Genomic DNA, 25,942 nt, shown 5'->3' with positions numbered 1-25,942 from the left:
TACACTGTAGTCCAACACTGACTCTGGGTACACTGTAATCTAGCACTGACTCTGGGTACACTGTAATCTAGCACTGACTCTGGGTACACTGTAATCTAGCACTGACTCTGGGTACACTGCAATCCAACACTGACTCTGGGTACACTGTAGTCCAACACTGACTCTGGGTACGCTGTAGTCCAACACTGACCCTGGGTACACTGTAGTCCAACACTGACTCTGGGTACACTGTAATCTAGCACTGACTCTGGGGAACGCTCTTTCGAATTTCATGCGAATACCAAGAGCTATGGCTGTATCTACACATATATTTGAATTTGGCATGACAAGGGGAGAAGCCTATTAAAAACTGTGTATCGAATCCCTGGGGCGGAATTTTACAGCAGAGGATTTTATGATACCGTCAAAGTCCAGTGACATCCTTACTGCGATGGGGCCATAAAACTCTGCCCATGGCTCTATTAAAAGCAAGGAGGCTAATGAGAAACCTTCAGAAAACACTTGATTGACGTGAACTGGAGTATTCCATGATTCTGGGCACCGCAGGAAGGCCTTGGAGATGAAGGGGAGATTTACCAGAATGGCACAAAGGATGAGGGTCCACAGTTATGTGGAGAAACTGGAGGAGCTGGTGTTGTTCTGCTTGAACCATAGAACCATAGAAAAGTTACAGCACAGAAGGAGGCCATTCGGCCAATCTTGTCCATGCCAGCCCGAGGACACCCAGGTGCCCATTCTAATCCCACCTTCCTGCACCCGGCCCATAGCCCTGCAGATTCGGGAAGGCATTTGGATGGAAGGGAGCGTGGAGGCCAAGATTGTCGCCATTAGGCTGTTTGATTACCTTAGTTTTCTGACCATAGTTTGCATCATGGCAACTCAATGTAGCAGACAGGACCCCAAGCAGGGGCTAGGCCCATTATTTACATATTCGTAGGTCCTACCGTCTGTTTTGGGCACTGGGAATAGACACTAGTGTGTACACCAATATGGCGTGAAAGCCACTTCCTACCCACCATCTTGGAGATGGAGGACGCCAAACAACACCCAAAAAACAGGTCGTACCCCATTGAATTTCTAGGCCATGAGTTTCATAATACCATTGCCCTGCCCTTTCAGCAGATACCGTACAGAGTGTCCACTTACCTGTTTTGTTATTTGTTTCAGCACTCTGTTCAGCACTGGCACTGGTAAGACAGTTTCTGTTCTTGGTGGGCTCGACGGAGTCATGGTGTTCAGGGCGCGACAGCCCCCCACTTGCATCAGTGAACTGATTGGCTACCTGCGAACTTCTCATTCCGACCTCTGACCTGTAGTTCCCTAAACTTTGACTGCTGCAGCCAATGGTCACTGTGTCCTTCGGCAGCCGAATGGCAGAACTGGACAGACAGTGAGCTGAAGGGTCTGAAGTGTGCAAAGCAAGAATGTGGTCATTTGGCATTGGTTGCTGAGGTTGGAGAGAAGAAGTTTCCAGAACAGCTTGGGAATTAGGCAGGCTTCCATCATTACCAGGCGGATCTAAATGAACGAGCCTATACTGAGGAGATGAGCAGGTACTAAGGTGCGTTGCAGGCTGGCTCTTGAGGGTTAGGGGCACGCCGCTCTGCTGGGAAGTGGATGGGATTGTCAGGTTAGCTCTGTTGATCAGTGGCCTTTTGAGAAGAGGATGTTGACAGGAAGTCTTATTCATAAACTGTGAGGGAAGTGTTGGGTCGGTGGGGTGTGAGTTGAGCACCCTGGATCTGTTTTGGGAATGGAGAGAGGGTGGAATCTCCTTGACCTGACCACTTCCGAGCGACCTTGTGCCCCTTTTCCGAGGGACAGGTGAGCTGTGTACGGTTACTCGCTCCCTACTCTGCTTGGAGCTTTGGTCTGACGTTGGAGATGGGGACTGCGGAGTAGGCTGCAGCAGGTCAGGAGAGGTCTCCGTAACCCGCTCTGAGCCTGGGCTTGCTACATGACTGTCCTTTGACATACTGATCACTGGCTTGGGATCAGCAGAGTTCCTTAGCTCCTGACTGCTGTTGACAAGCTCCTTCCTTTGGCACTGAACTTGCTGGGTGCAGACTCCCCTTCCATCCATGGTTTTCCTTCTAGACTTTGATTTGCAGTCGGCTGTGGCACTTGCAGGTTCAAAGGCGACACTCTTCTCCCCAGTGCCTCTCCTTGGCCAATCTATGTCTTTGGCATTCAGCTTCAAACCATCTGTAGTCCTCATGTTGCTGCCCGATACGATGGCATAACAGTAGGCGGAGACTGTGGCGCCTTCCCTATCGTTCACCTCAGTAGCATTGTCTTGGCAAGAAATAGCCACCTCCTCCCCGTCAACCACAGAGATGTCATCAATGGAAGTCACATCTCCAATGTACGTTTCCCTGATGGGCTCAGTTCTGATCCTGTGCTCTGATGGAAGAACCCAGCAGGGCACGGCCCTGGTGGACAGCGACCCAACATCTCCAGCCTCCACAGTCAAGTTGGTCTTTACCCTTGTTGCAGTATCCAGGGGAAGTTCATGCCATTTGGGCAGGTAGAGTTCCTTTTCTTGGGGGACGGTCCTAATATCTGGAAATGTATAAGAAGGAGGTGCAAAGCTACCAGATTTGGAATCTGAAATGATGTGAGACCCACAAGAACTGCACTTTCCATCGATGCAGATTGCTGTGTTGATATGAGAAATGTTTGTCTTGTCTGGGGGTTTTTCTCCATTGGTTATCGGATTGCCACCGCTCCTCCAGGTCCCCCGGCCCTGCCTATTTTTACAGTAAGTTTTGCTGCCATCTCCTGAGCTAGCCTTCGGCAAGCCCTCCTTCCCGGGCAGCCCATAGGCCGGAAGGCCGGGCCTTGGCATCAACACCTTCGGGCCATGGTGGGCTGAGTACTCGGTGCCGCACTTCCTCCGCAGCTGGTAGCGCACTTCAGCCTCCTGCGTGGACTCGTCCTCGAACCTCACGCGGCTCGGGGACTGGCTCCGCTTCTTCCGCAGCCCGCAGTGCGACTCGCCGCTGGAGGAGTCGCTGAGGTAGCCGCTGTTACGGGCGTTTGAAGAGGGTCCATCTCTGGAGAATGGGCCTCTCTTTGGTGAAGAGGTGCTGTCTGTACTGGCTTCCCTGCCAAGTGAGCAGAAATAAGTGGTTATTTTACCAGGCTGCGCCTTTACTGAACCAAGAGTCCGACCCAGTGGAATACCAAGGCAGCTCAGTGGCATAATGTGGGTATTTATCAATGCACAATGCCACAAAATGGCAATACATTGCTTCTCATTGACACTCTCTTGGGCAGTCATGGGAGCAACTAAGACTCAACATTTCTCCAATGAGAAAGAAAATGGAAAGAATATTGTTGTCCATGACAGTCATGTCTCCGTGGTACCACGCTACCCTCTGAGTTCGAAGGTCATGACATCAGGTACTCACTCCAAAGTCTCGCGCACAGAAGTTAGCTTTAAGTTGGCAGTGCAGCACTGAGAGTGTGCTACACTGTCAGAGGTGTCATCTTCCAAATGAAACATTAAACCAAGGCCCCATCTGCCCTCCCAGGAGGACATCACGATCCCAAGGCGCTATTTCAAAGGAGAATGAGTTTGAAAGTAAGGCCTTCTCTTTGCCAGTGTCACTATTTTCATTCAGTTTTTCACAGTGTCAGGGAACAACACTGACAATCTGAACACAAATATGAAGGTGATTAGGTTAGAACAGCAGCTCTGATCCTGACAGGAATGCGCCCATTCTCAGTTCAATTATCCCATTTCCAAATCCGTCCATGCAAACATCAACATCCTTCTCTGTTTTTCTGCCCATCCTAGGAACACATTTCCCTGGACAGAGATAGCTGCTTACATCTCCGGTTCTCACTGCTTAACCAGAAACTTTTGATCGCATGAGGGAAATGGTGACTTAGGGGTAATGTCACTGGACTAGTAATCCAAAGGCCTAGGCTGCCTGGGGACATGGGTTCAAACCCCATCATGGCAGTTGGTGGAATTTAAATTCAATTAATAAAAATCTGGAATTTAAAGCCAAAAAACTATCATTGATCATGAGGGGAAGACCCATCTGCCTCACTAATGCCCTTTAGTGAGGGAAATCCGCCATCCTTACTTGATCGACCCTACATCTGACTGCAAACCCACAGCAATGTGGCTGACTTTTAACTGCCCTCTGCAATGGCCTAGCAAGCATACAACTCAAGGGCAATAAATGCTGGCCTTGTCAGTGACACCCACATCCCACGAAAGAATAAAAAAAATTCACCATAATGCACCACAATCAAACCCCCTAAGGTATTACTGTCGCGTGGGAGCTAGCTTTTGGCACTGGGGTTAATTGTGGAGCCCACCCTCAGTGTGGAGATGGTGGTGGGGGTGAAGAAGGAGTGGGGGGGGTGACATGTGGCTCTCTCGACTCTGCTCCCATCGAGGGAGGCTCAGCAGGTTGAGATGGCCTCCTCCTGTTCCTAAGTGAATAGAGATTGTTCAGTTTAAGCTTGTAGTTAACTATAGATCGACTGATGTTAGTGATCTTACTGGGGCCCTGCTAAATTTAGCGTCTGTTCCTGTGTTGCAGGCTCATTGAGGTTGAAGACAGCTAAGAGTGACACTTACAGAGGGTTCCTCTCTATGGGCAGAATGCTGTGGTCGGCTTTGAGAGGGCTGGCTCGGGCCTTCATCCGAGCTCTCTCCAGCAGTCTCTTCGCCTGCTCGTGTCTGCGACTCAGTGGCAGCTGGCTGGACGACACAAAGACTCTGTCAGGTAGATTAGGAACACACAGTGATTAGCAGAGTTAACAAAGCTACAAGGCAGCACACACACACACACAGACACAGGCACACACACACGCAGGCACACACACACACACACGCAGGCACACACACACACACACACACACACACAAGCACACACAGACACAGACACAGACACACATACACACGTAGACAGACACACACACACACACACACACACACACGCAGACAGACACACACACAAACACGCAGACAGACACACACACACTGACACGCACATACACAGACATATGCACAAACACAGACACATGCACACAGACACAGACATAGACACACACACACACAATGACACACTCATACACATACAAACACAGACGCACACATATACACAGACACACATACAAACACACAAACACAGACACACACATAAACAAACATACACACAAATACAGACACATACACACACACACACACACACGCGCACACACACAGACAAACCTTTGTGTACAGGCGCAAGAGTGCTGAAGAAAGAGCCAAGGGGGCCGGAATTTGGAGAAACTGGAGGACGATTTAATTGGGGATAACAGTAACTTATCCAAATAAAGAAAACCAGCAGCTCAAAGAAAAGCAAGCCGACGGGCAAAGGAGACACACTGATCCAGAGCTCAGAATGCAGGAGAGCTTTCTCACACTGGCTGCTATCTATTGGCCAGCCCGTTAACAAGCCCAGCACTCAGACCCCATCTGAATTCTCAGGTCTGGATTTATAAGTGGAGGCACGTGGGGAGTTAGCCTAAACCTCACAAACCCGTCTACACCCAGGGAGCTAACAGGCTGCCCGCGTTACATTCCATTCACTGACATAGAAAATAATCCCCACAGGGAGGATCCTTCTGAAGTCAGCATTCACACATTTCAAGGCACCGTAACACCCAGTCCTGGATAGGACTGTGTAAACTCACACCCAGTCCTGGATTAGACTGTGTACACTCACACTCAGTCCTGGATTAGACTGTTTAAACTCACACCCAGTCCTGGATTAGACTGTGTACACTCACAATCAGTCTTGGGTTAGACTGTTTAAACTGACAGCCAGTCCTGGATTAGACTGTGGACACTGACAGTCAGTCCTGGATTAGACTGTGGACACTGACAGTCAGTCCTGGATTAGACTGTGGACACTGACAGTCAGTTCAGGATTAGATTGTGTACACTGACAGTCAGTCCTGGATTAGAATGTGGACACTGACAGTCAGTCCTGGATTAGACTATGTACATTGACACTCAGTCCTGGATTAAACTGTCTACACTGACACCCAGTCCTAGATTAGACTGTGTACACTGACACTCAGTCCTGGATTAAACTGTCTACACTGACAGCCAGTCCTAGATCAGATGGTGTACACTGACACCCAGTTCAGGATTGGATGGTGTTCACTGACATCCAGTCCTGGATTAGACTGTGTACACTGAAGTCAGTCCTGCATTAGGCTGTGTATATTGACAATCAGTCCTGGATTAGACTGTGTACACTGGCAGTCAGTCCTGGTTTGGACGATGTACACTGACAGCCAATCCTGGAATGGACTGTGTACACTAACACCCAGTCCTGGTTTGGACTGTGTACACTGACAGCCAATCCTGGAATGGACTGTGTACACTAACACCCAGTCCTGGAATGGACTGTGTACACTAACACCCAGTCCTGGAATGGACTGTGTACACTGACAGCCAGTCCTGGAATGGACTGTGTACACTAACACCCAGTCCTGGAATGGACTGTGTACACTAACACCCAGTCCTGGAATGGACTGTGTACACTAACACCCAGTCCTGGAATGGACTGTGTACACTGACAGCCAATCCTGGAATGGACTATGTACACTAACACCCAGTCCTGGAATGGACTGTGTACACTAACACCCAGTCCTGGAATGGACTGTGTACACTGACAGCCAATCCTGGAATGGACTATGTACACTAACACCCAGTCCTGGAATGGACTGTGTACACTAACACCCAGTCCTGGAATGGACTGTGTACACTAACACCCAGTCCTGGAATGGACTGTGTACACTGACAGCCAGTCCTGGAATGGACTGTGTACACTGACAGCCAATCCTGGAATGGACTGTGTACACTAACACCCAGTCCTGGAATGGACTGTGTACACTGACAGCCAATCCTGGAATGGACTATGTACACTAACACCCAGTCCTGGAATGGACTGTGTACACTAACACCCAGTCCTGGAATGGACTGTGTACACTAACACCCAGTCCTGGAATGGACTGTGTACACTGACAGCCAGTCCTGGAATGGACTGTGTACACTGACAGCCAATCCTGGAATGGACTGTGTACACTGACAGGCAATCCTGGAATGGACTGTGTACACTGACAGTTAGTCCTGGAATGGACTGTGTACACTGACAGCCAATCCTGGAATGGACTGTGTACACTGACAGCCAATCCTGGAATGGACTGTGTACACTGACAGGCAATCCTGGAATGGACTGTGTACACTGACAGCCAATCCTGGAATGGACTGTGTACACTGACAGCCAGTCCTGGAATGGACTGTGTACACTGACAGCCAGTCCTGTAATGGACTGTGTACACTGACAGCCAGTCCTGTAATGGACTGTGTACACTGACAGCCAGTCCTGGAATGGACTGTGTACACTGACAGCCAGTCCTGGAATGGACTGTGTACACTGACAGCCAGTCCTGGAATGGACTGTGTACACTGACAGCCAATCCTGGAATGGACTGTGTACACTGACAGCCAGTCCTGTAATGGACTGTGTACACTGACAGCCAATCCTGGAATGGACTGTGTACACTGACAGCCTTTGACGGATGTTTTAGCTGCTTTCACTTTGCAAAATATCTCATGACCCTTAACAGCAGCATTAAATAGTTAAATCACAAATATGATAAGTAAAAAATAAGCTGAGGTGTTTGATCCCAAGCCGCAGCAGAAGGTATCTGGACCAATGTCCAAACTTGTGAGGAAAGAAATCAAATTTGGGGAGCATCTTGACAGAGGTGAAATAGTTCGGGAGGCGGAGAGGGGCAAGGATGCAATTCCAGAGTTTCGCGCCATGGCAGATGTGAGCAAAGCCACCATTGGTGGACCAATAAAATGAGGAATATTCTCAAGACCCGAATCTGAGGAGCAGCAAAGATCCCAAAGGCTTGGAGGCCAGAGGGAGATTACACAGGTCACGAGGGGCTGAGATTTGAAAGCGAGGGTGAGGATTTGATAAATTGTGCTGTTGTCAGACCAGGAGCTGGTGTTGGTCAGCTGGCACTGAATTAGGACCATAGAACCATAGAAAAGTTACAGCACAGAAAGAGGCCATTCGGCCCATCGTGTCTGCACCAACCAAGAAAGAAAAATTAAAAAGAAACTAGCCGCTCATTTTAATCCCACTTTCCAGCTCCTGGTCCGTAGCTTTGCAGGTTCCAAAGCTTCAGGTCCAGGTCCAGGTTCCTTTCAGATGAGTCGAGTGTTTCAGCCTCAACCAGCAAACCAGGAAGCAAATTCCAGACACCCACCACCCTCTGGGTGAAGAAGTTTTTCCTCATGTCTCCTCTAATCCTTCTCCCAATCCCCTTAAATCTGTGCCCCCTGGTAACTGACCCCTCAGCTAGGGGAAACAGGTCTTTCCTGTTTTTTTATTCATTCACGGGATGTGGGTTTCGCTGGCTGGGCCTGCATTTATTGCCCATCTCTAGCTGCCCTTGAGAAGGTGGTGGTGAGCTGCCTTTTCTAGGCCCCTCATCATTTTGTGCACCTCAATCAGGTCACCCCTCAGCCTCCTCTGTTCCAAGGAAAACAACCCCAGCCTATCCAATCTCTCCTCATAGCTACAATTTTCAAACCCTGGCAACATTCTTGTAAATCTCCTCTGCACTCTCTCCAAAGCAATTATGTCCTTTCTGTAGTGTGGTGACCAGAACTGTACACAAAATTCCAGCTGTGGCCTAACCAGCGTTTTATACAGCTCCAGCATTACATCCCTGCTTTTGTGTTCAATACCTCGTCCAATAAAGGAAAACATTCCATATGTTTTCTTTACCACCTTGTCCACCTGTCCTGCCACCTTCAAGGACCTGTGGACATGAACTCCAAGGTCTCTCACTTCCTCTACCCCTCTCAATAACTTCCCAATTATCGAGTATTCCTTGCTTTGTTTGCCCTCCCCAAATGTATCACCTCACACTTTTCTGGATGGAATTCCATTTGCCACTTTTCCGCCCATTCAACCAAACCATTGATATCATTCTGGAGTTGACAGCTATCCTCTTCATTGTCAACCGTATGGCCAATTTTTGTGTGACCTGCAAATTGATGGGTAAATGAGACTTGGCATGATTTAAGATACAGGCAACAGCGTGTTGGAAGAGCTGATGTTTTGTGTGGGCTGGAAGAGCAGCGGAGAGCATTGCAATAGTCCGCTTGGAGGTGACAAAAGTGTAGATGAGGGTTGCAGGAGCAGGTAGGTTGAGGCAGGGGATGAGTCGTGGAATATTGGTCAGTAATGAGCCTCATCCTCTACTGCTATCAGGTCCAGGAGGATTGAAAGGAGTTTTAATTCGGGGGGTGGGGAGGGGGCGTTCAGAGGAGAGTGAAAGGGGCCATCGCAGTTCTTGATCTACGAGCCATGAGAGATCTTTCCGAAATGAACCGAGTAAAGACGGAAAGAGAACATAACCCAGTTTTTAAAATGATTACATGACCATTTGAAATTGTTGGTTGCCTTGTTTCGAATTTGAGGAGATGGATGAATCTCATATTTGTGTGTATCTTAAAACATGCCACAGAAAATAAAGTATAGTCACTGTTGCAATGTAGGCAATGCAGGGGAGAACCACAGTGAATACGGAGAGTATGGACAGAGCTAAAAAAAGGAAATAAGTAGCAACAAAATAAAAATAAGTCTTCACTCGAACGACAGAGAATTGACTTCCTAACTGAGGTCATCCCCTACTGTCTAGTCATCCCTACAAGCCTGTGGGCAATGCGTGAGTACATGATGCCTCTTGATGGTTGAATAGCCTGCCAGACTCGCATGTGAAAACAGAGCAGTTGGGATCAGACCCTGAGGACACCAGTGATACCAACATACGAATTAGGAGTAGGAGTAGACCACTTGGCCCCTCAAGCCTGCTGCACCAGTCAATAAGATCATGGCTGATCTGATTGTAACCTCAATTCTACATTCCCACCTACCCCCTCAATAACATATCACCCCCTTGTTAATCAAGAATCTATGCACCTCTGCCTTAAAAACATTCAAAGACTCTGCTTCCACCGCCTTTTAAGGAAGAGAGTTCCAAAGACTCAGAACCGCCTGAGAGAAAAACATTTCTCCTCATCTCTGTCTTAAATGGGCGACCCCTTATTTTTAAACAGTGATCCCTAGTACTAGATTCTCCCACAAGAGGAAACACCCTCTCCACATCCGGCCTGTCAAGACCCCTCAGGGTCTTAAAGGTTTCAATTAAGTCATCTCTTACTCTTCTAAGATAGAAGACTCACCTGTCTAACCTTTCGTCATAAAACAACCCACCCATTCCAGGGGAAGAATTTTCCCCGCGTTGGGGGTGAAGTGCAGGAGTGGGCGCGTGCATGTGCGCCTCCGATCGGTGCCCTCAATCGGTGGGGTGGGGGGGGCACCGCCATTTTACATGGGGGGGGCCAATTAAGGCCTGCCCAGCGTGACGTCCACCAGGAAGCGCTATGCACTCCCTGTGCGGGGGGGGATTCCCTCAGCCGAGAGTGCGCTCTTTCACACATGCGCACGAAAAAGCGCACTCACCTCGCTGAGGCTAAGTGCTGCCTCAGGGGGATCAGCGCCAAATTTAAAAATGGTCAATGTACAAAAACAAAATTCCCCTGACATGTCCCATGTGACACTGTCACATGTGTTGGGACATGTCCATCACTTTTAATCATACTTTTATTAAATTATTAAAAACCCTCATGAAACCTCATCCCACCCGTGGATGAGGTTTCGTGCTTTTTCTGAAGCCCGCCAGGGCTCCCGGCCTGCCCGCTAACCTTAAGGTTGGACAGGCAGGTCCATTAATTACTGTTTTAAATGGCCTCAATTGGCCGTTGACAGGTCGGCGGGCGCACAACTGACTTAGCCACACCCCTGCCGACCTGAAAATTGAAATGAGGCGGGGTGACGTCGGGAGTTCCGTCCGACATCATCGCGCGTAATTTTACACGTCAGCGAGCAGGCCCCACCCCCACCCGCTCGCTGAACTAAATATCCTGGCCCAGGTATTATTGTGCTAAACCTTCCCTGAACTGCTTCGAACACATCTACACCCTTCATTAAATAAGGAGACCAATACTGTACACAGTACTATGTACAAAGTGATGGAGAACCTGTACCCCTCATACGAGAAGGACATCTTTATAATGGGAGAGGGGTAAACCGCTGGACAAAGGGTGCTCTATTTAATAAAATGCTTACTACACAATATGAAATATGAAAACATAGGCTCCCCTAGTGGACAGGAGGTATAAGCATTATATTGCATTATGTGGCGTCATCTAACTGTGATGTTGACATAGACATTAATTTAGTGGGCCAAGAACTATTTGGACATTTTGTTTTCTTTTAGTTTATGTGAAAAGAAAGTGACAGCGCAAAGATCAGAAATATGTGCGAGGTGGGGGTTTAGGTGATTATTATATTCACTTCTAAAACAGCTAAAAGAAAGCATTATACGCAAGGTTGAAGGGTGATTTAATTGAATTGAAATGATTAAGATGAATAAAGGATTGATAGGTACTATTTTCTCTGGTGGGAAGGTACAGAACGAGGCAGTGCAACCTTAAGCTTAGAGCTAGGCTGTTCAGAGGTGAAATCTGAAAGCACTTCTTCACACAAAGGCTAGTGGAAATCTGGAACTCTCTCCCTCACCATGTTCAATCTCCCAAGACAGGTTATTAGATATTGTTGGGTAAGGATATAAAGATAAATGGAGAGAAAGTGGGTAAATAGTCTCGAGGAACAGGCTTGAGAAGCTGAATGATTTGCTCCTTTTACTATAGGTGGTCCCTTTAAAAAGAGTTCAACATCTGGCACAGCAGTGTGTACCCTCAGCCACCAAACCCTGGAAACAGTATGAACAGATCGACAGCAATATGCTCCATACCTCATTCCACAATCAGGCTCCTGCAGTGAAATCCCCGAGTCCCAGTCACTGTCGCTCTGCACTGTCCCGCAGCCTGGGGAAAGAAAGAATGGTTCAAATCAAAGGTGTGGACTCGGCATTGGGGAGCACAGTCTCAGAAACTGCTCCATTGAAAAAAGGCAGGGCGTAGCTTCAGAAAACAGAGAAGCAGGGCAATGGAAGGCTCCAAGAGGACAAAGGCAGGCTGGAGAGGGGGCAAGCTGGTGGCAGCTACAAGCTCATGAGGGAAAGTCTACAGTTCGGGAGTGAAATCGAGGAATGGAAGATTACACTCAATGTAAAGGGGTGTGTGAATGAGCACAGAGACCTGAGGACTTAAATGCAGAGAGGTAGAAATTAGTGTCTATCGCACCCATTTATTAAGCGTGAAATGGACAATGTGGGGTCACAGGCCTTCATCCCACTGCTGAATATGTCAGGCCCAATTTTTAGCCGCCCTATATGTTTAGCTACCTAGGCCGGCCTAAATTCTGGAAATTAAACCTCTTCACCTCTCTCTCTCTCTCTCCCTCACTTCCTTTAAGATACTCCATTCAGTAAATGCCAACCCCACCATCTTATAACTCATGGGACAAACTCTTAAAAGTCAAGAGATTTGATCTAAAAGTCACGAGTGTCTATTTTTTTCAAACATAAATTGATTTATGTTGACAGTTGGCTTATAAACCTCATTCGTGGCTTACTTAATCGCTTTACAAAAAACTAAATACATACATATGAATTAGGAGGAGTAGACCACTCAGCCCCTCAAGCCTGCTCTGCCATTCAATAAGATCATGGCTGATCTGAATGTAACCTCAACCTCACATTTCTGCCTACCCCCAATAACCTTTCAACCCCTTGTTTATCAAGAATCTATCGAGCTCTGCCTTAAAAATATTCTAAGACTCTGCTTCCACCACCTTTTGACGAAGAGAGTTCCAAAGACTCACAACCCTCTGAGAGAAAAAATTTCTCCCCATCTCGGCCTTAAATGAGAGACCCCTTCTTTTTAAACTGTGACCCCTAGTTCTAGATTCTCCCACAAGAGGCAACATCCTCTCCACATCCACCCTGTCAAGACCCCTCAGGATCTTATATGTTTCAGTCAAGTGGCCTCTTACTCTTCTAAACACCAGCAAATACAAAACTAACCTGTCCAACCTTTCCTCATAAGATAACCCTTCCATTCTTGGCATTAGCCCAGTAAACCTTCTCTGAACTGCTTCTAATGCATTTGCATCTTTCCTTAAATAAGGAATCCAATACTGTACACAGTACTCTAAATGTGGTCTCACTTGTGCCCTGCACAACTGAAGCATAACCTCCCTACTTTTGTATTCAAATCCCTTGCAATAAATAACATTCTATTAGCTTTCCTAATTACTTGCTGTGCCTGTATGCTAGCCTTTTGTAATTCATGCACTAGCACACCCAGATCCCTCTGAATTTGGATAATTTGGTCACTTTGTAGCCTCCTTACTTCCTCTTTACATTACTCTTCATGTTACTGCATCTGAAAATACATTATGAAAAACGTTTTAAAAATCCAACTTGTTATCCTCCCACACGTGAAAGAAGGATCCATTCTCCCAGCACAGCCATTATTGGCTGAAATAACTGTGTCCTTATAGGTTAAAACCTAACCCATGTGTCCCATCTTAATGCATTAACACATCAAAAACATATGCATCAATGGTGGAGTAACTTTTAACACCTATAAATTTGAGTTATTCAAAAATGATAGCGACAGTTAAGTCAATACACAAATATATGGATAATAACTAATAGCTTATCCAGCCTATCCCACGCAATAATGTTACCTTGTGTATCACCATGCTCACCACCATAAAATGTAAAAATGTCAATTATTGGTTTCCATGATGAGTTTTAATCATTATTTTCATTTTCAATGTCTTCAGATAATTTAATGCAACAAATGCCTGGATGAGTGAAACTCCATCAACACTCAAGAAGCTCAACACCATCCAGGGCAAAGTAATCCACTTGATTGGCACCCCATCCACCATCTGATGCACACTGGCAAAAGTGTGTACCACCTGCAAGATGCACTGCAGTAACTCATAAGACTCCTTCAACAGCATCTTTCAAACCCATGACCACTACCATCTAGAAGGACAAGGGCAGCAGACACATGGGAACACCACCGCCTGGAAGTTCCCCTCCAAGTCACTCACCATCCTGACCTGGAAATATATCGCCGTTCCTTCACTGTCGCTGGGTCAAAAACCTGGAACTCCCTCCCTAACAGCACTGTGGGTGTACCTACACCACATGGACTGCAGCAGTTCAAGAAGGCAGCTCACCACCACCTTCTCAAGGGGCAATTAGGGATGGGCAATAAATGCTGGCCTAGCCAGCAGCTCCCAATTCCTGTGAACAAATAAAAAAATAGACATGGCTATGTCGAGCAGGGAGGCAAGAGGAGGAATGGGGAGGGGTAAGAGGGAAGGAAGAGTAGGGTGGAGGGGAAGAGAGGGTAGGGAGAAGTGCAGCAGAGTGGAGTGGGAATGACAGGAGGGGAAGTGAAGGGGAGTGAGAGGCAGGGGTAAGTGAGGGGAGGGAGAGGGAAGGGGGAAGGGAAGGGGAGGGATGGAGTGAGGAAGGGCAGGGGAGGGAGAAGGAGAGAATGGGGAAGGGGAGGAGAAAGGGGAAGAGGAAGGGTAGGAGAGAGGGAGGGGCAGGAGAAAGGGTAGGAGGGGGTAGGAAGGGTAGGAGAGGAAGGAGAGGAGAGGGAAGGGTAAGGGGAGGAGGGAGGGGAAGGGCAAGGAGGGGGGAAGGGTATGTGAAAGAGGAGAGGAGCAAGAAGGGGATGAGGAAGGGAGGAGAGGGAAGAGGAGGAAGGAAGGAGGCATTAGAGGTAGGGAGGAAGATGGGACCAGAAAGTGAAGGATCAATTGAAGGGAGGGAAGGGGAGGGGGAGGAAGGGGTGTTGATTGGCTGGCAAATCGACTCTGATTGGCTGAAGTGTGGCCATGGGGAATGCAATGGGGAATTCATAACATGGCTCATTTATACTTGCTAGAAGTGACATACATTCATACACAGGGACCCGTTCTCTGCAAATAAAAGGAATATGTTCAAGCCTTGCATCTTTTTTGAATTACCCGAAAACTTGGGGAGTCTATGGTTCCCTATTGCTTTCTCCATGGTAATGCCTTGGCCAATCAGAGTCAACTTCCTAACCAATTTGGCACCCTTTTCTCCTGTAACATAAATTGTTGTGATTGTTTGAAATTTTGTATTCTTGTGTTTGTCCTGATGAGTGCAAGATGAAAAGCTTCAGTAACATGTCTCTCTTTTCAGCAATATTCAAGTTTTGATAAAGTAAATTTATTTAATCTTTTATGAGATGCGGGCATTGCTGCCAGCATTCATTGCCCATCCCTAATTCCCCTTGATCCAAGTGGCTTGCCACACCCATTCAGAGGGTGAGAATCAACCACTTTTCTGTGGGTCTGGAGTCACATGTAGGCCAGGCTGGGAGATTTCCTTTCTTTAAGTGCATTAGTGAACCAGACAAGTTTTTTCAACAATGGTTTCATAGTCACCATTACTGAGAGTAACTTTCAATTCCAGATTTATACAGTGAATTTAAATTCCACCAGCTACTATGGTGGGATTGGAGCCCATGGACCCAGAGCATTAGCCTGTGCTTCCAGGTTGCTAGTCCAGTGACATTACCACTACAACACTGTCTGCATTGTCTCTGTTCAATAACTGGAGGATATGGGCTGATTAGCAAAAACCAGGCGTGATGAGAATTTTCTTTTTACACAGTGAGTTAGTATGATCTGGACTGCCGTGCAGGTAAGTGGTGGGGTGGGGGAGGGTGGGGGGGTGGGGGCAGGGGGGTCATGGAAGCAGATTCAATATTGAATAAATACTTGAGGGGGAAGAATTTGCAATGCTTCAGTTGAATGTCGCATCCAGAAGACCGGTGAGGTGTAGTTTCACATGCACACCCAGATGGAGAGTGAACCAGTCCAGTCCCTTACCCCACCATTGGAGATCACAGCTGCCAATGGAGCAGTCACCATAATGATGCTCGTGTGCAAATCGTAGTGCAGTGCAAAGATAAACAACTCAGTGTGTGATAACGGTGGCTGAGTGTCCGTACAGCTCTCGCCTCTCAGTCAAGTGACTTGAGTCAATGACTCAAGTTCCACTCTACAGACTTGAGCGCATCATCCAGGGTAACACCCTGGTGCCATACTGAGGGAGTGCTACATTGTCGGAGGTGCCCTCGGTCTGCCCTCTCAGGTTATTGTAAAAAACAAGACACGGTTCTATCTTGAAGAAGAGCAGGGGAGCTCTCTCCAGTGTTCTAGTCAATATTTATCCCACAACTGATTTCAGTCATATCACTAACTCAGTGCTGTCTGTGGGATCTTGCTGTTCACATTGGCTGCTGCCTCTCCCGCCTTACAACAATTTAAAAGCGCTTTGTTGGCTGGGAAGCACTTTGGGATATCCTGAGGTTGTGAAAGGCACTATAGGAATACAAATCTTTCTTTCAGACGAGGGGAGACTTCTGGGGAGCTGAGTCAATGGGTTCAGTGACACACTGATTTTTAAAAATTCTTTTCACAGGATGTGGGATTCGCTGGCTGGGCCAGCATTTATTGCCCATCCCTAATTGCCCTTGAGAAGGTGGTGGTGAGCCGCCTTCTTGAACCGCTGCAGTCCCTGTGGTGTAGGTACACCCACAGTGCTGTTAGGAGGGGAGTTCCAGGATTTTGACCCAGTGACAGTGAAGGAACGACGATATATTTCCAAGTCAGGATGCTGAGTGACCTTTAGGGGAACTTCCAGGTGGTGGTGTTCCCATGTATCTGCTGCCCTTGTCCTTCTCGAGGGTAGTGATTGTGAGTTTGGAAGGTGCTGTTGAAGGATGCTTGCTGAGTTGCTACAGTGCATCTTGTAGATGGTACCCACACTGCTGCCACTGTGCATTGGTGGTGGAGGGAGTGAATGTTTGTGGATGGGGTGGGCTGCTCTGTCCTTGATGGTGTCAAGCTTCTCAGAGCCGATGGAGCTGCACTCATCCAGGCAAGTGGAGAATATTCCACTAATCACTGAAATACAAGAGCAAAATCTGAACAAACTTATCACTTTGTAAGGTTAGATTTTCACCTTGTATGATAGTAGCTTTGTGGTTTGAACATGATGTAGAACCTGCCCCATTTTAATTTCCATAATCAGCACTATGGTGGACTCTCTCCCAAAGGCCACTGAAATGTAGCAGCAATTTCCATACTGAGTCAAAGGCAGAACATTACAGTAATGGGCCTTCAGTGATGGTGTTAGATAGGGAATCCCAGGATCCAGACACACACAAAGGTAATGAAATGACTGCTTGGAAGCACTAGAGTGAAAGTACTGTGCAAAAACACAGCTAATCCATTGAAGGAGGATTGAACGTTCCAGGCACTGTCAAGCACCATGTAGGAAAGACTTTACCTTGCTTAATACATGCCTTCCCTGGTAAGATGTCATCCAGCAGGTTGGGTTGGAATTGGCAGTGAGGTGCTGTGAGTTTCTGCTGGGGCAGGCTTTCAACACCAGGCCCTGGCTGGAGGTGAGCAGGCCTCAGTGTCCACTTGAGGATGGAGCGGTTCAGCTCCACCCTTTCTGTCAGAGATAACAAACTGGCATTACTGCTGACACTCTCCCAGCTGTCTGTCCTCCAGAGGCCCTCCAGATGGCCGGGTTTGTGCGCATTCCATTTCTCTGCAGTCCACTCTCCATATCTGAGTGTGGAGATGTCAAAGCTTTCAGCCCCCAGCAGCTCCTCTGACGGGCCCCTTTGCCCAGGCCCATTGCCATAGTCGGCATTGGGATGCTCTGAGCCGTTGGCATTCCAAGTTTCCTTCTGGAGAATTTCATTGTCAAAAGTATCCCCCCTATCATGCGACGCTCCGCTTTCCGTCCCAAGAACTTTCCAGAACCCTTTTGGAGGACTCCAATTCTTTGCATTCGATTTTTGAGGCTTCTCCCCAATCAGCCAAGGAGCGTTTTCCGCATTGGCCAATCCCGCTGCCCCTCTCGACATACCCTGTTTGGTACACTTTCTTAAGGTGCCCTTGCCTCCATCGAGCGGACCCTCCTCACAGTTAAGGATCCTGTCCGTTAAGTAGGTGCGTTTCTGTAAACAGGGATGCAGCTCTCCCTCCTGCCTCCTGTCCCTCTGGCCATCTCCTGAAGGGGGACACTCTTCTGAAGGGGTGCACTCTCCTGGTTTGCCCGGGTCAGGGCAGCCTCGGCTCTCTGGCTGTCGGACAGCAGCTCTGCCCGCTGACATGTTCGCTCTCCGGACCCGCTGATTGGGCTGGAGGACCGAGACGTTTGGACCTGGCATCCACTGACAGAGTGCAGGGTAGTTCTTGGAGAACTCTAAGGACACGTTTGTCTCGGGCTCACTGGCAGAATTAGCTGCTCTCTTCCCTTTGTGAGGAGCGGAGCCAACGATGCCTCTTTGGTCATGTGACCTTGGAAGCTGCCCATTGGGCGAGACACCACTCTCTGCCATCTTGATATCCCACGGTTTCTGATAATGATGTCTTGCAACAACTCAAATGTATCTGGAAGGAAAACAGACAGAATATCAGCTACAGGTAAAGAAAAATGTTTCTTGTTTTATGGGTGCTGGATTTCATGGCCCCTACTTGCAATACTCATTAAACATCGAGAACTATAGAACTAGAGGGCCCAGCCTGTGATTTGAAAGGAGGTAAATTCAAAACAAACCTGTGGAAACAACAATAAAAACAGAAACTATAGGAAATATTCAACTGGTCAGGCAGCAGCTGGAGGGAGAAACAGAATTCAGGTCAGCAACTTATCATTGGAGCTTTCCTGATGAAAGATCATTAACCTAAAACATCTCCCTCTCCACCAATGCTGCCAGACCTGCTGAGTATTTCCAGCATTTTCTGTGGTATTTCTGATTTTCAGCATTCCCAGCAGAAGCTACATTTCAGTGAGCAAGTGAAACAGGATTCCAGGCGGAGGCAGTTAATATTGATTCATCCAAATAGTTATTGGATAGAAAGGCCTTCTGAAAATAATATTTTGGAATAAAGCGTAAGAGAGATTCGAGACACATCGTGTGGTAAGTGCTGGGGCTCGAGGGACAGGTGACTTTGGACTCCCATGTTTTCCAGAGTTCCCAAGACTGTGAGCTCTCCTGGTCTTTTGCCTCTTGGAGGCGGATGCTAAGATTAGGTAACAGCTCCAATATTGTTGTATTGTGCGATTATCAGGATGGGTGCAAATGAACTAGACCGGCCTTGGTCTTTTACCCACTAACAATTCCTATGCAGTCCATGTCCAAATACAGCAAGACCTGGACAACATCCAGGCTTGGGCTGCTAAGTGGCAAGTAACATTCGTGCCACACAAGTGCCAGGCAATGACCATCTCCAACAAGAGAGAATCTAACCATCGCACTTTGACATTCAATGGCATCGCTGAATCCCCCACTATCGATATCCTGGGGGTTACCATTGACCAGAAACTGAACTGGACTAGCCATACAAATACTGTGCCTACAAGAGCAGGTCAGAGGCTAGGAATCCTGCGACGAGTAACTCATCTCCTGACTCCCCAAAGCCTGTCTACCGCCACAAGGCACAAGTCAGGAGCGTGATAAATACCCACCACTTGCCTGGATGAGTGCAGCTCTAAAAACACTTAAGAAGCTTGACACCATCAAGGACAAAGCAAAAGCAGCCCATTTGATCGGCACCACATCCACAAACTTTCACTCCCTCCACCACCAACGTACAGTAGCAGCAGTGTGTACCATCTACATGATGCACTGCAGAAGCTCACCAAGGCTCCTTAGGCAGCACTTTCCAAACCCACGACCACTACCATCTAGAAGGACAAGGGCAGCAGATAGATGGGAACACCACCACCTGGAAGCTCCCCCCCAAGCCACACACCACCCTGACTTGGAAATATATCGCCGTTCCTTCACTGTCACTGGGTCAAAATCCTGGAGCTCCCTCCCTAACAGCACTGTAGGTGTACCTACACCACATGGACTGCAGCGGTTCAAGAAAGCAGCTCACCACCACCTTCTCAAGGGCAAATAGGGATGGGCAATAAATGCTGGCCTAGCCAGCGAAGCCCACATTCTGTAAATTAATTTTTTAACAATCAGATTTAAAGTTGGATTCCCACTGTTCTGCCGAGAGAAAGCTTAGTGTTGGTTTCATTACAACAGCACGTGAAAATAAAGGAGCATTTTCTCAATGTTCTGAAGCTGTAAGCCTCAACTTGACAAGTGTATTTCGGGTTCTGCCATACATGGCACATGAAGGAAATATTCCCTTTTATATGAGAGTTGTGTGTCAGTGGGCAGCATTCTCACCTCAGAATCTGAAAGTTGTGAGTTTAAGCCAAACTCCAGAGACTCAACCACATAATCTATGCTAAAGCTCACAGTGTCGCACTGAGGGACTGCTGCACTGTAGGAGGTACCAGCTTTCTGCTTGCGAGACCTTGTTGAGAGCAAATTACAATAGTGTCTATCCTTGAAAAATATTTGACTGTAAAGTACTTTGGGACTTCCTGTAGTTGTGAAAGGCGCTAACTAAATGCAAGCTCTTTCTTCCTACTGAACTGTGCACTCTGAATCCCCATAAAAACTACAGCATAACCTTTTATTCCATGTCACAGATTAGTGACACTTGCCTTCCACACCATTCTACCTCACTGCTCCCCGTCAATGACAATGGTTACTCAACAACCAGTTTGAATAAGGTTGATAGGCTAGGCCCGATGCCTGCGCTGACTGATGACCCACACAGGCCAAGGGCTCTGAAATTCAATCTCAGGCAACACTGCAATGCATTGTTTTGACCCGGGGCCATTGGTCCAGGTGCCAGCTAGGTATCTTTTGCCAGGCCGATACGTGACTCCAGTCCTGTGCTTACGCAGTTTATAGGGGAGAAAGTGGCATAGTGGCAATCTCACTAGACTAGTAATCCAGAGGTCCAAACTAATGCTCTGGGGATGTGGGTTCAAATCCCACCAGAAGAAATGGTGGAATTTAAATTGAACTAATAAAAATCTGGAATATAAAGCTAGTCTCAGTAATGGTGACCATTGGTTGTTATAAAAACCCATCTGGTTCACTAATGTCCTTTAAAGGAGGAAATGTACTGTCCTTACCCGGTCTGGTCTACGTGTGACTCCAGACTCACAGCAATGTGGCTGACTCTTAACTATCCTCTGAAATGACCTAGCAAAAGCCAGTCAGTTCAAGAACAAATAGTGGTGGGCAATAAATGCTGACCTTGCCTGCAATGCCCACATGAAAAAGCAAAGGGGAAAAAAAAAACCTCTTTACTGACCTCTGAAGTGGTTGAAGAAGGTGGCCCATCACCACCTTTACAGGGCATCTCGGGATGGACAGTAAGTGCCAGCCATATGATGAGATTGAATGAAAGCAAAAGTGGTTGATATCAGCAGAAGAGAAAGTGGGTGAAAAATCAAACAATCAGGTAAGAGGATGTTTGGACAATTATACACAGTCAGTGTTTACTCAGCTAGCTTACTGCCAAGATAAGTCATTTCCTGACATCTGGAGTCAGAAAGCCTGATGACTCAGTAATGACCCAAGAAAACCTAATATAACTGATTGGGTTAGTGACTAGACTACATTATTAAAACACCGCGTCCCAGAATTTCCTGCCAGCTGGCAACTAAAAACCGTGCATTGGTTGTGCCCTTACAATGATCTCCTGCACAAACGATCAAGGAAATTCTGGCGGAAATGACTTGTGCTCTGTATTTGCACTACACCAGAATTTCCTCGATTCTGGGAAATTTCAGCAGCCACTATTCAGCAGTGTAGATCCACGTCCCCGATAAAAGTGCAGCTATGGGCAAATCTCCTGAATTTATGCCAGTTCGGAACAACTTATCAATTTGTATTTAAAATGTAGGCCTCACTTCTGGTGCCTTCTAGTGATTTATGCAATTTTTTTTGGATTTCCCCTTGCTAATGATGCATTTTCTGCAGTTTTATTGCGTCAAAATCGGCCACATTAAAAACGGCCATGATCATATTTCCCTCGGTCGCTGTGCCTCATGAGTGCCCCAGTTCAATGACTTCTTTTGGGCACTGAGGGCTTGGAATGATTTTCATTTGTGCTGCATTGGTGTTTTTTTAGGACATGCTAATGAGATTCTCAAGATGAGGCCCAAATTTTAGGCCTGCCTCAGAACTCATGATTTCAACGAAAGACCTCAAACCTCTACCTTTTTCTATTTGGACATTTACTGAAATGCAACTTAAATGTTGACTCATGCTCTGCATGTTGAGACTGTTACAACCGCCCCCTCCCCGGGCAAGGTCCCCCACCTTGGTAACTCCCTGAACAGGATCCCAATTTTGTTAAGCTCCCTGGTGAGGAGGAATGAGCTGGCTCCCCTTCGTTATTCAACACCGTTGGTTGGTTAATTTAAAAGGGATCTGATCCCTCGCGGGTACCTTTTCCCAGTCCAAATGTATTTATTTTTTAAAAGGAGCCAGGCTTTCTTGAGTCAAAGAAAGAGTAAGTTTATTAGTTACTAAAACCAGAGAAAAATAATAAAAATGCGACACACATGCACACAGGTCAGAAATGAGAATGTAAGAGTCCAAATAAAATAAATTTTAAAAATGAATCAGCCTACGACCAGTCTGCGAGGCGTAGATGGTGGTACATTGCAGCCAATAAGTTGGGTGATTCCGGTAGAGATGACTTTGGCAGTTTCGCAATGAGTTTGGAGACACTTGGTTCTGCAGGGTAGCTGAAGAGGCTGTCCTATTTCCTGTTTGATTGCAGCTTCTGCCTCCAGCAGCAGAGAGAGAGAGAGACTTCGCCTGCAACTGTCGGGGTGATTAGTTGGTCTTCTTGTGTTGTCACTCTCACAGCACACTAGCTTTTTAACCCTTTTGCCCCTCTGCGTATTCCAGGAGAGGAAATAGTCGTCTTACATTCATATCAGAACTATTTACACATTCTGATATATAAATCAACAGGAGATGGATTTTTGGGTGACTGCTGAGACGTGCAAATCAATCTTTTGTCTCCACTACCACAGGAGATTAAAGATCAGTCTTTTGCATCTTCCCTATCTCCCTTTCAAGTGTCTCTGCTTGAAAAAGGCCATGACACCTTTTCAGGTGCGACATTCCATGTTCTCTCAGGACAGGTCTGTCAGTATAATCCGCATAGAAATTTTCCAGAAAGTGGTCACCTTACATTATCAGCCATCTTTGGCTCAGTGTCTTTGTTCGTATTTCTTTAAAAACACACAAGTCTTTCTTAAAAAGTTCAATGTTCCCGTAAGTAATTCATGGCTGCAATTGGCTTTTCACAACAAGACCCAGGGCTTTTGGGAGGAAATATTTGCCTTTACACAGTAGCTTATCAGTGTTGATAGCTGTCAAAAGGGGGTTAATTTTAAATTTTAACACCACGTGGACCGTGATATAATCTCCATGTGGAAACCATAAACCAAAGCAACCAAATTTACTGTAAGGCCCTCAAGTGAGGAAATTACCAATGAGATTTCACCTTTTGCAACTTTTAGTTTAACACAAACCAGAACCAAAGCAAATTAAACATGAATTAACAAGCAAATGATATTTCAAATAAAAAAGTAAATTTCACTTTAAATAGTTGATACAACAAAGGCCCATCTTACACAACAGCAAGCACCTGCATCGGTCCTGTAGGCATCTAATACCACGTGCAGTTCCAAGGTTCTCTAATTTGGCCTCTGGTATGTAGGATCTCTCACTTTCCCATTCAATTGATTCGGCCTTCAAGTCGCAGTCGCTGGCAAATGTATTCCATCCAAGTTTCCTGGACGTGGTTGTCACCCGAACAGCACATTTCCGCAGAATGTTCTTAGCTAGGTTCACAGCAGCCTTGATGGCACAGATTACCCAGAGACTCTTTTATCCCATCCCCTTCATACATCCGGTTAAATGGTCTGGGCGGTTCTGGCAAAACTGAAGCGGCAGCAGCAAAATTGTCCAATTGACGATTCCTGCTCTAACCCTTTCTTTGGCTTCTGTCCTGTTTAACTGTATTACACACACACACACACACACAAGCTCCTTGTAAATGTGCTTTCCCTGTTCTCCTCTCCTCCTCTGTCTACAGCCTTCCTTTATGTCTGGCAGCACGGCTTTTGGTCTTAACTTCCTTCCAGTTGGTGCTGCTTCCAGGACAAGGATCACCAGGTCACGTGGACTAGTGTTTCTTATTATCCAGCAAAATTATAACTGATCCCTTTACAGTTCATGCAAACTCTTAAAAATCCTTTTCAAACATTCTTAAAACCAATTACAGATTACACATGCATTTTAAAGAAATTAAAAATTTTCCTTACTGTACTATTCGCATCAAAGGTTGTCACGACAGTGAGTGTTTGTGGGCAGGTAGCCCATTATAGCCCCATAAATGTATGCTTCCTTTGACTTCAACAATATAATGCACTTTTACCACTAGGCCCGAATTTGAGCCTCAGTCCTCATTAAAATCAAAGTTGCAGGTTAGCGGGGCCTGTAGGTTCTCCACAGTCAATTTGCCCCGTTTGAAGAAAAGAATTTCAAGCCAGCTGCCTCGCCAAGGTTAGGTCCCAGGAAGGACCCTCCTGGCTCCACAGCTGGGGCTTACTTATCTCCTGGTGATGGTCACCGAGCAACCATTTATAAATCCCAAGCAGAGCAGGTCATGTCAAATATCAGCGAGTGGGCCTGAAAGCCAGGGCTAGGCCCCTCAATTAGGTCTCCACCAACAAAGCCTGAAAAACGGGCTGACCCAATAACGGATCAGGCCATACAACAAGGCCTAATTTCCACCTCAAATGTTTCCATCAAACTCTAGCTTTGTAATTCTGACATTTGAACTCATCCACCCCCACCGGCACCCACAGCCTTGCCCCCCTCTGTCTCTGTGACCTCCTCGAACTGAGATCAATAGATTTCTATATATTACAAACAGCAGGGGATACGGGGATAGCGCAGGAACATGGTGTTGAAGTAAAAGATCAGCCATGATCTCATGGAATGGCGGAGCGGGCTCGAATGGCTGAATGGCTCCTATTTCTTATGTAACCCTACAACCTCCCACCACTGCCTTGAGCATTCTTCTTACTCTCCTGCGCATCTTCTCCCAGCCTTCACTCCACCAATGGCTGCTGAACCTTCAGCCAGGATCCTCTCGCTAAAACCCATCCGCTTTCCTCTGTTCCTTTAAGAGTTTCCTTGCAAAGCCACCTCTTTGACCAATCCGTCCACCCTAGCCGCTCCATCCCCAACTCGGCAATGCACTTCACATCTCGTTCAACTTGCGAGGAGCTCCTCCGGACATATTTCGATATTAGAGATACGGTGGGCACATGTCTCGGTTTTGCCAAGACAGTCCCGCTTGTTCATTAAGCATCCCGGTGTCCTGACATTTCCCTAAAAAAAAAGCTCAAATGTCCCGGTTTTCACCCTTTCCCATTTTGTCAGATATAAACTGGGCCTGGGAAGGAAGAAAATCTGTGTGAAGTTTTGTCCTTCTTCCAGTAAACACCCATCACATCACATTGCTGCGCACGCAGTGGACCTTATCCCTCCCCCCCAATCCCCCTCCCCGCCACCCACTTGACATCTCCAAGGAAGTTGCCGCTACGTCTTTGGCACCGAGGGTTCCGCTGCTGGTGACACCCTTTAAACGATCTACTGAATAGCATTGCCAACTCTGACCGGACATATTCCAGGAGATGTCATCACATGACCTCCCACCTTCCACTGCCCCTCCCCCAGACTCCCACCATTGGTCACCCACCATGTTGCGCATCACAGACCCCCCCGCCTTCCCATGGATTTTCGTTGTTGTTCTGGTTTTGATTTTTGAAAGCCTGGTCGCCCTATTTAAAATTGATTTATAAATGTTGCTGAGGCTATATTAGACACACTATG

General features: G+C 47.0%; 1 protein-coding gene across 1 annotated transcript; it reads right to left on the bottom strand.

Annotated features, from left to right (window-relative positions):
* Positions 1 to 342: 342 nt before the first annotated feature.
* Positions 343 to 25,731, bottom strand: LOC144692693 (uncharacterized). Its single transcript, XM_078561785.1, has 6 exons — positions 25,653 to 25,731; positions 17,425 to 18,545; positions 11,923 to 11,995; positions 4,601 to 4,741; positions 1,147 to 3,107; positions 343 to 458 (listed from the first exon to the last, which is right to left on the bottom strand). The coding sequence occupies exons 2-6, from the start codon at positions 18,491 to 18,493 to the stop codon at positions 343 to 345; spliced, it is 3,360 nt and encodes a 1,119-aa protein (XP_078417911.1). The 5' UTR covers positions 18,494 to 18,545; positions 25,653 to 25,731.
* Between the last annotated feature and the right edge of the window lie 211 nt (positions 25,732 to 25,942).

The sequence above is a fragment of the Cetorhinus maximus genome, chromosome 17 (assembly GCF_964194155.1).
Source record: "Cetorhinus maximus chromosome 17, sCetMax3.hap1.1, whole genome shotgun sequence".
NCBI classification, from domain to species: domain Eukaryota; kingdom Metazoa; phylum Chordata; class Chondrichthyes; order Lamniformes; family Cetorhinidae; genus Cetorhinus; species Cetorhinus maximus.
Note: the sequence above shows the minus strand (reverse complement) of the source record. Positions and strands in the feature narration are given on the sequence as shown.

Excerpts from the sequence above, each read along its gene's own strand:
- LOC144692693 (XM_078561785.1), bottom strand. The coding sequence starts at position 18,493 with ATGGCAGAGAGTGGTGTCTCGCCCAATGGGCAGCTTCCAAGGTCACAT. Across the intron at positions 3,108-4,600 it reads CCCATAGAGAGGAACCCTCT|GGAAGCCAGTACAGACAGCA; the intron begins GTAAGTGTCACT and ends CTCACTTGGCAG. Across the intron at positions 459-1,146 it reads TGAAACAAATAACAAAACAG|AGCCATGGGCAGAGTTTTAT; the intron begins GTAAGTGGACAC and ends TGCTTTTAATAG.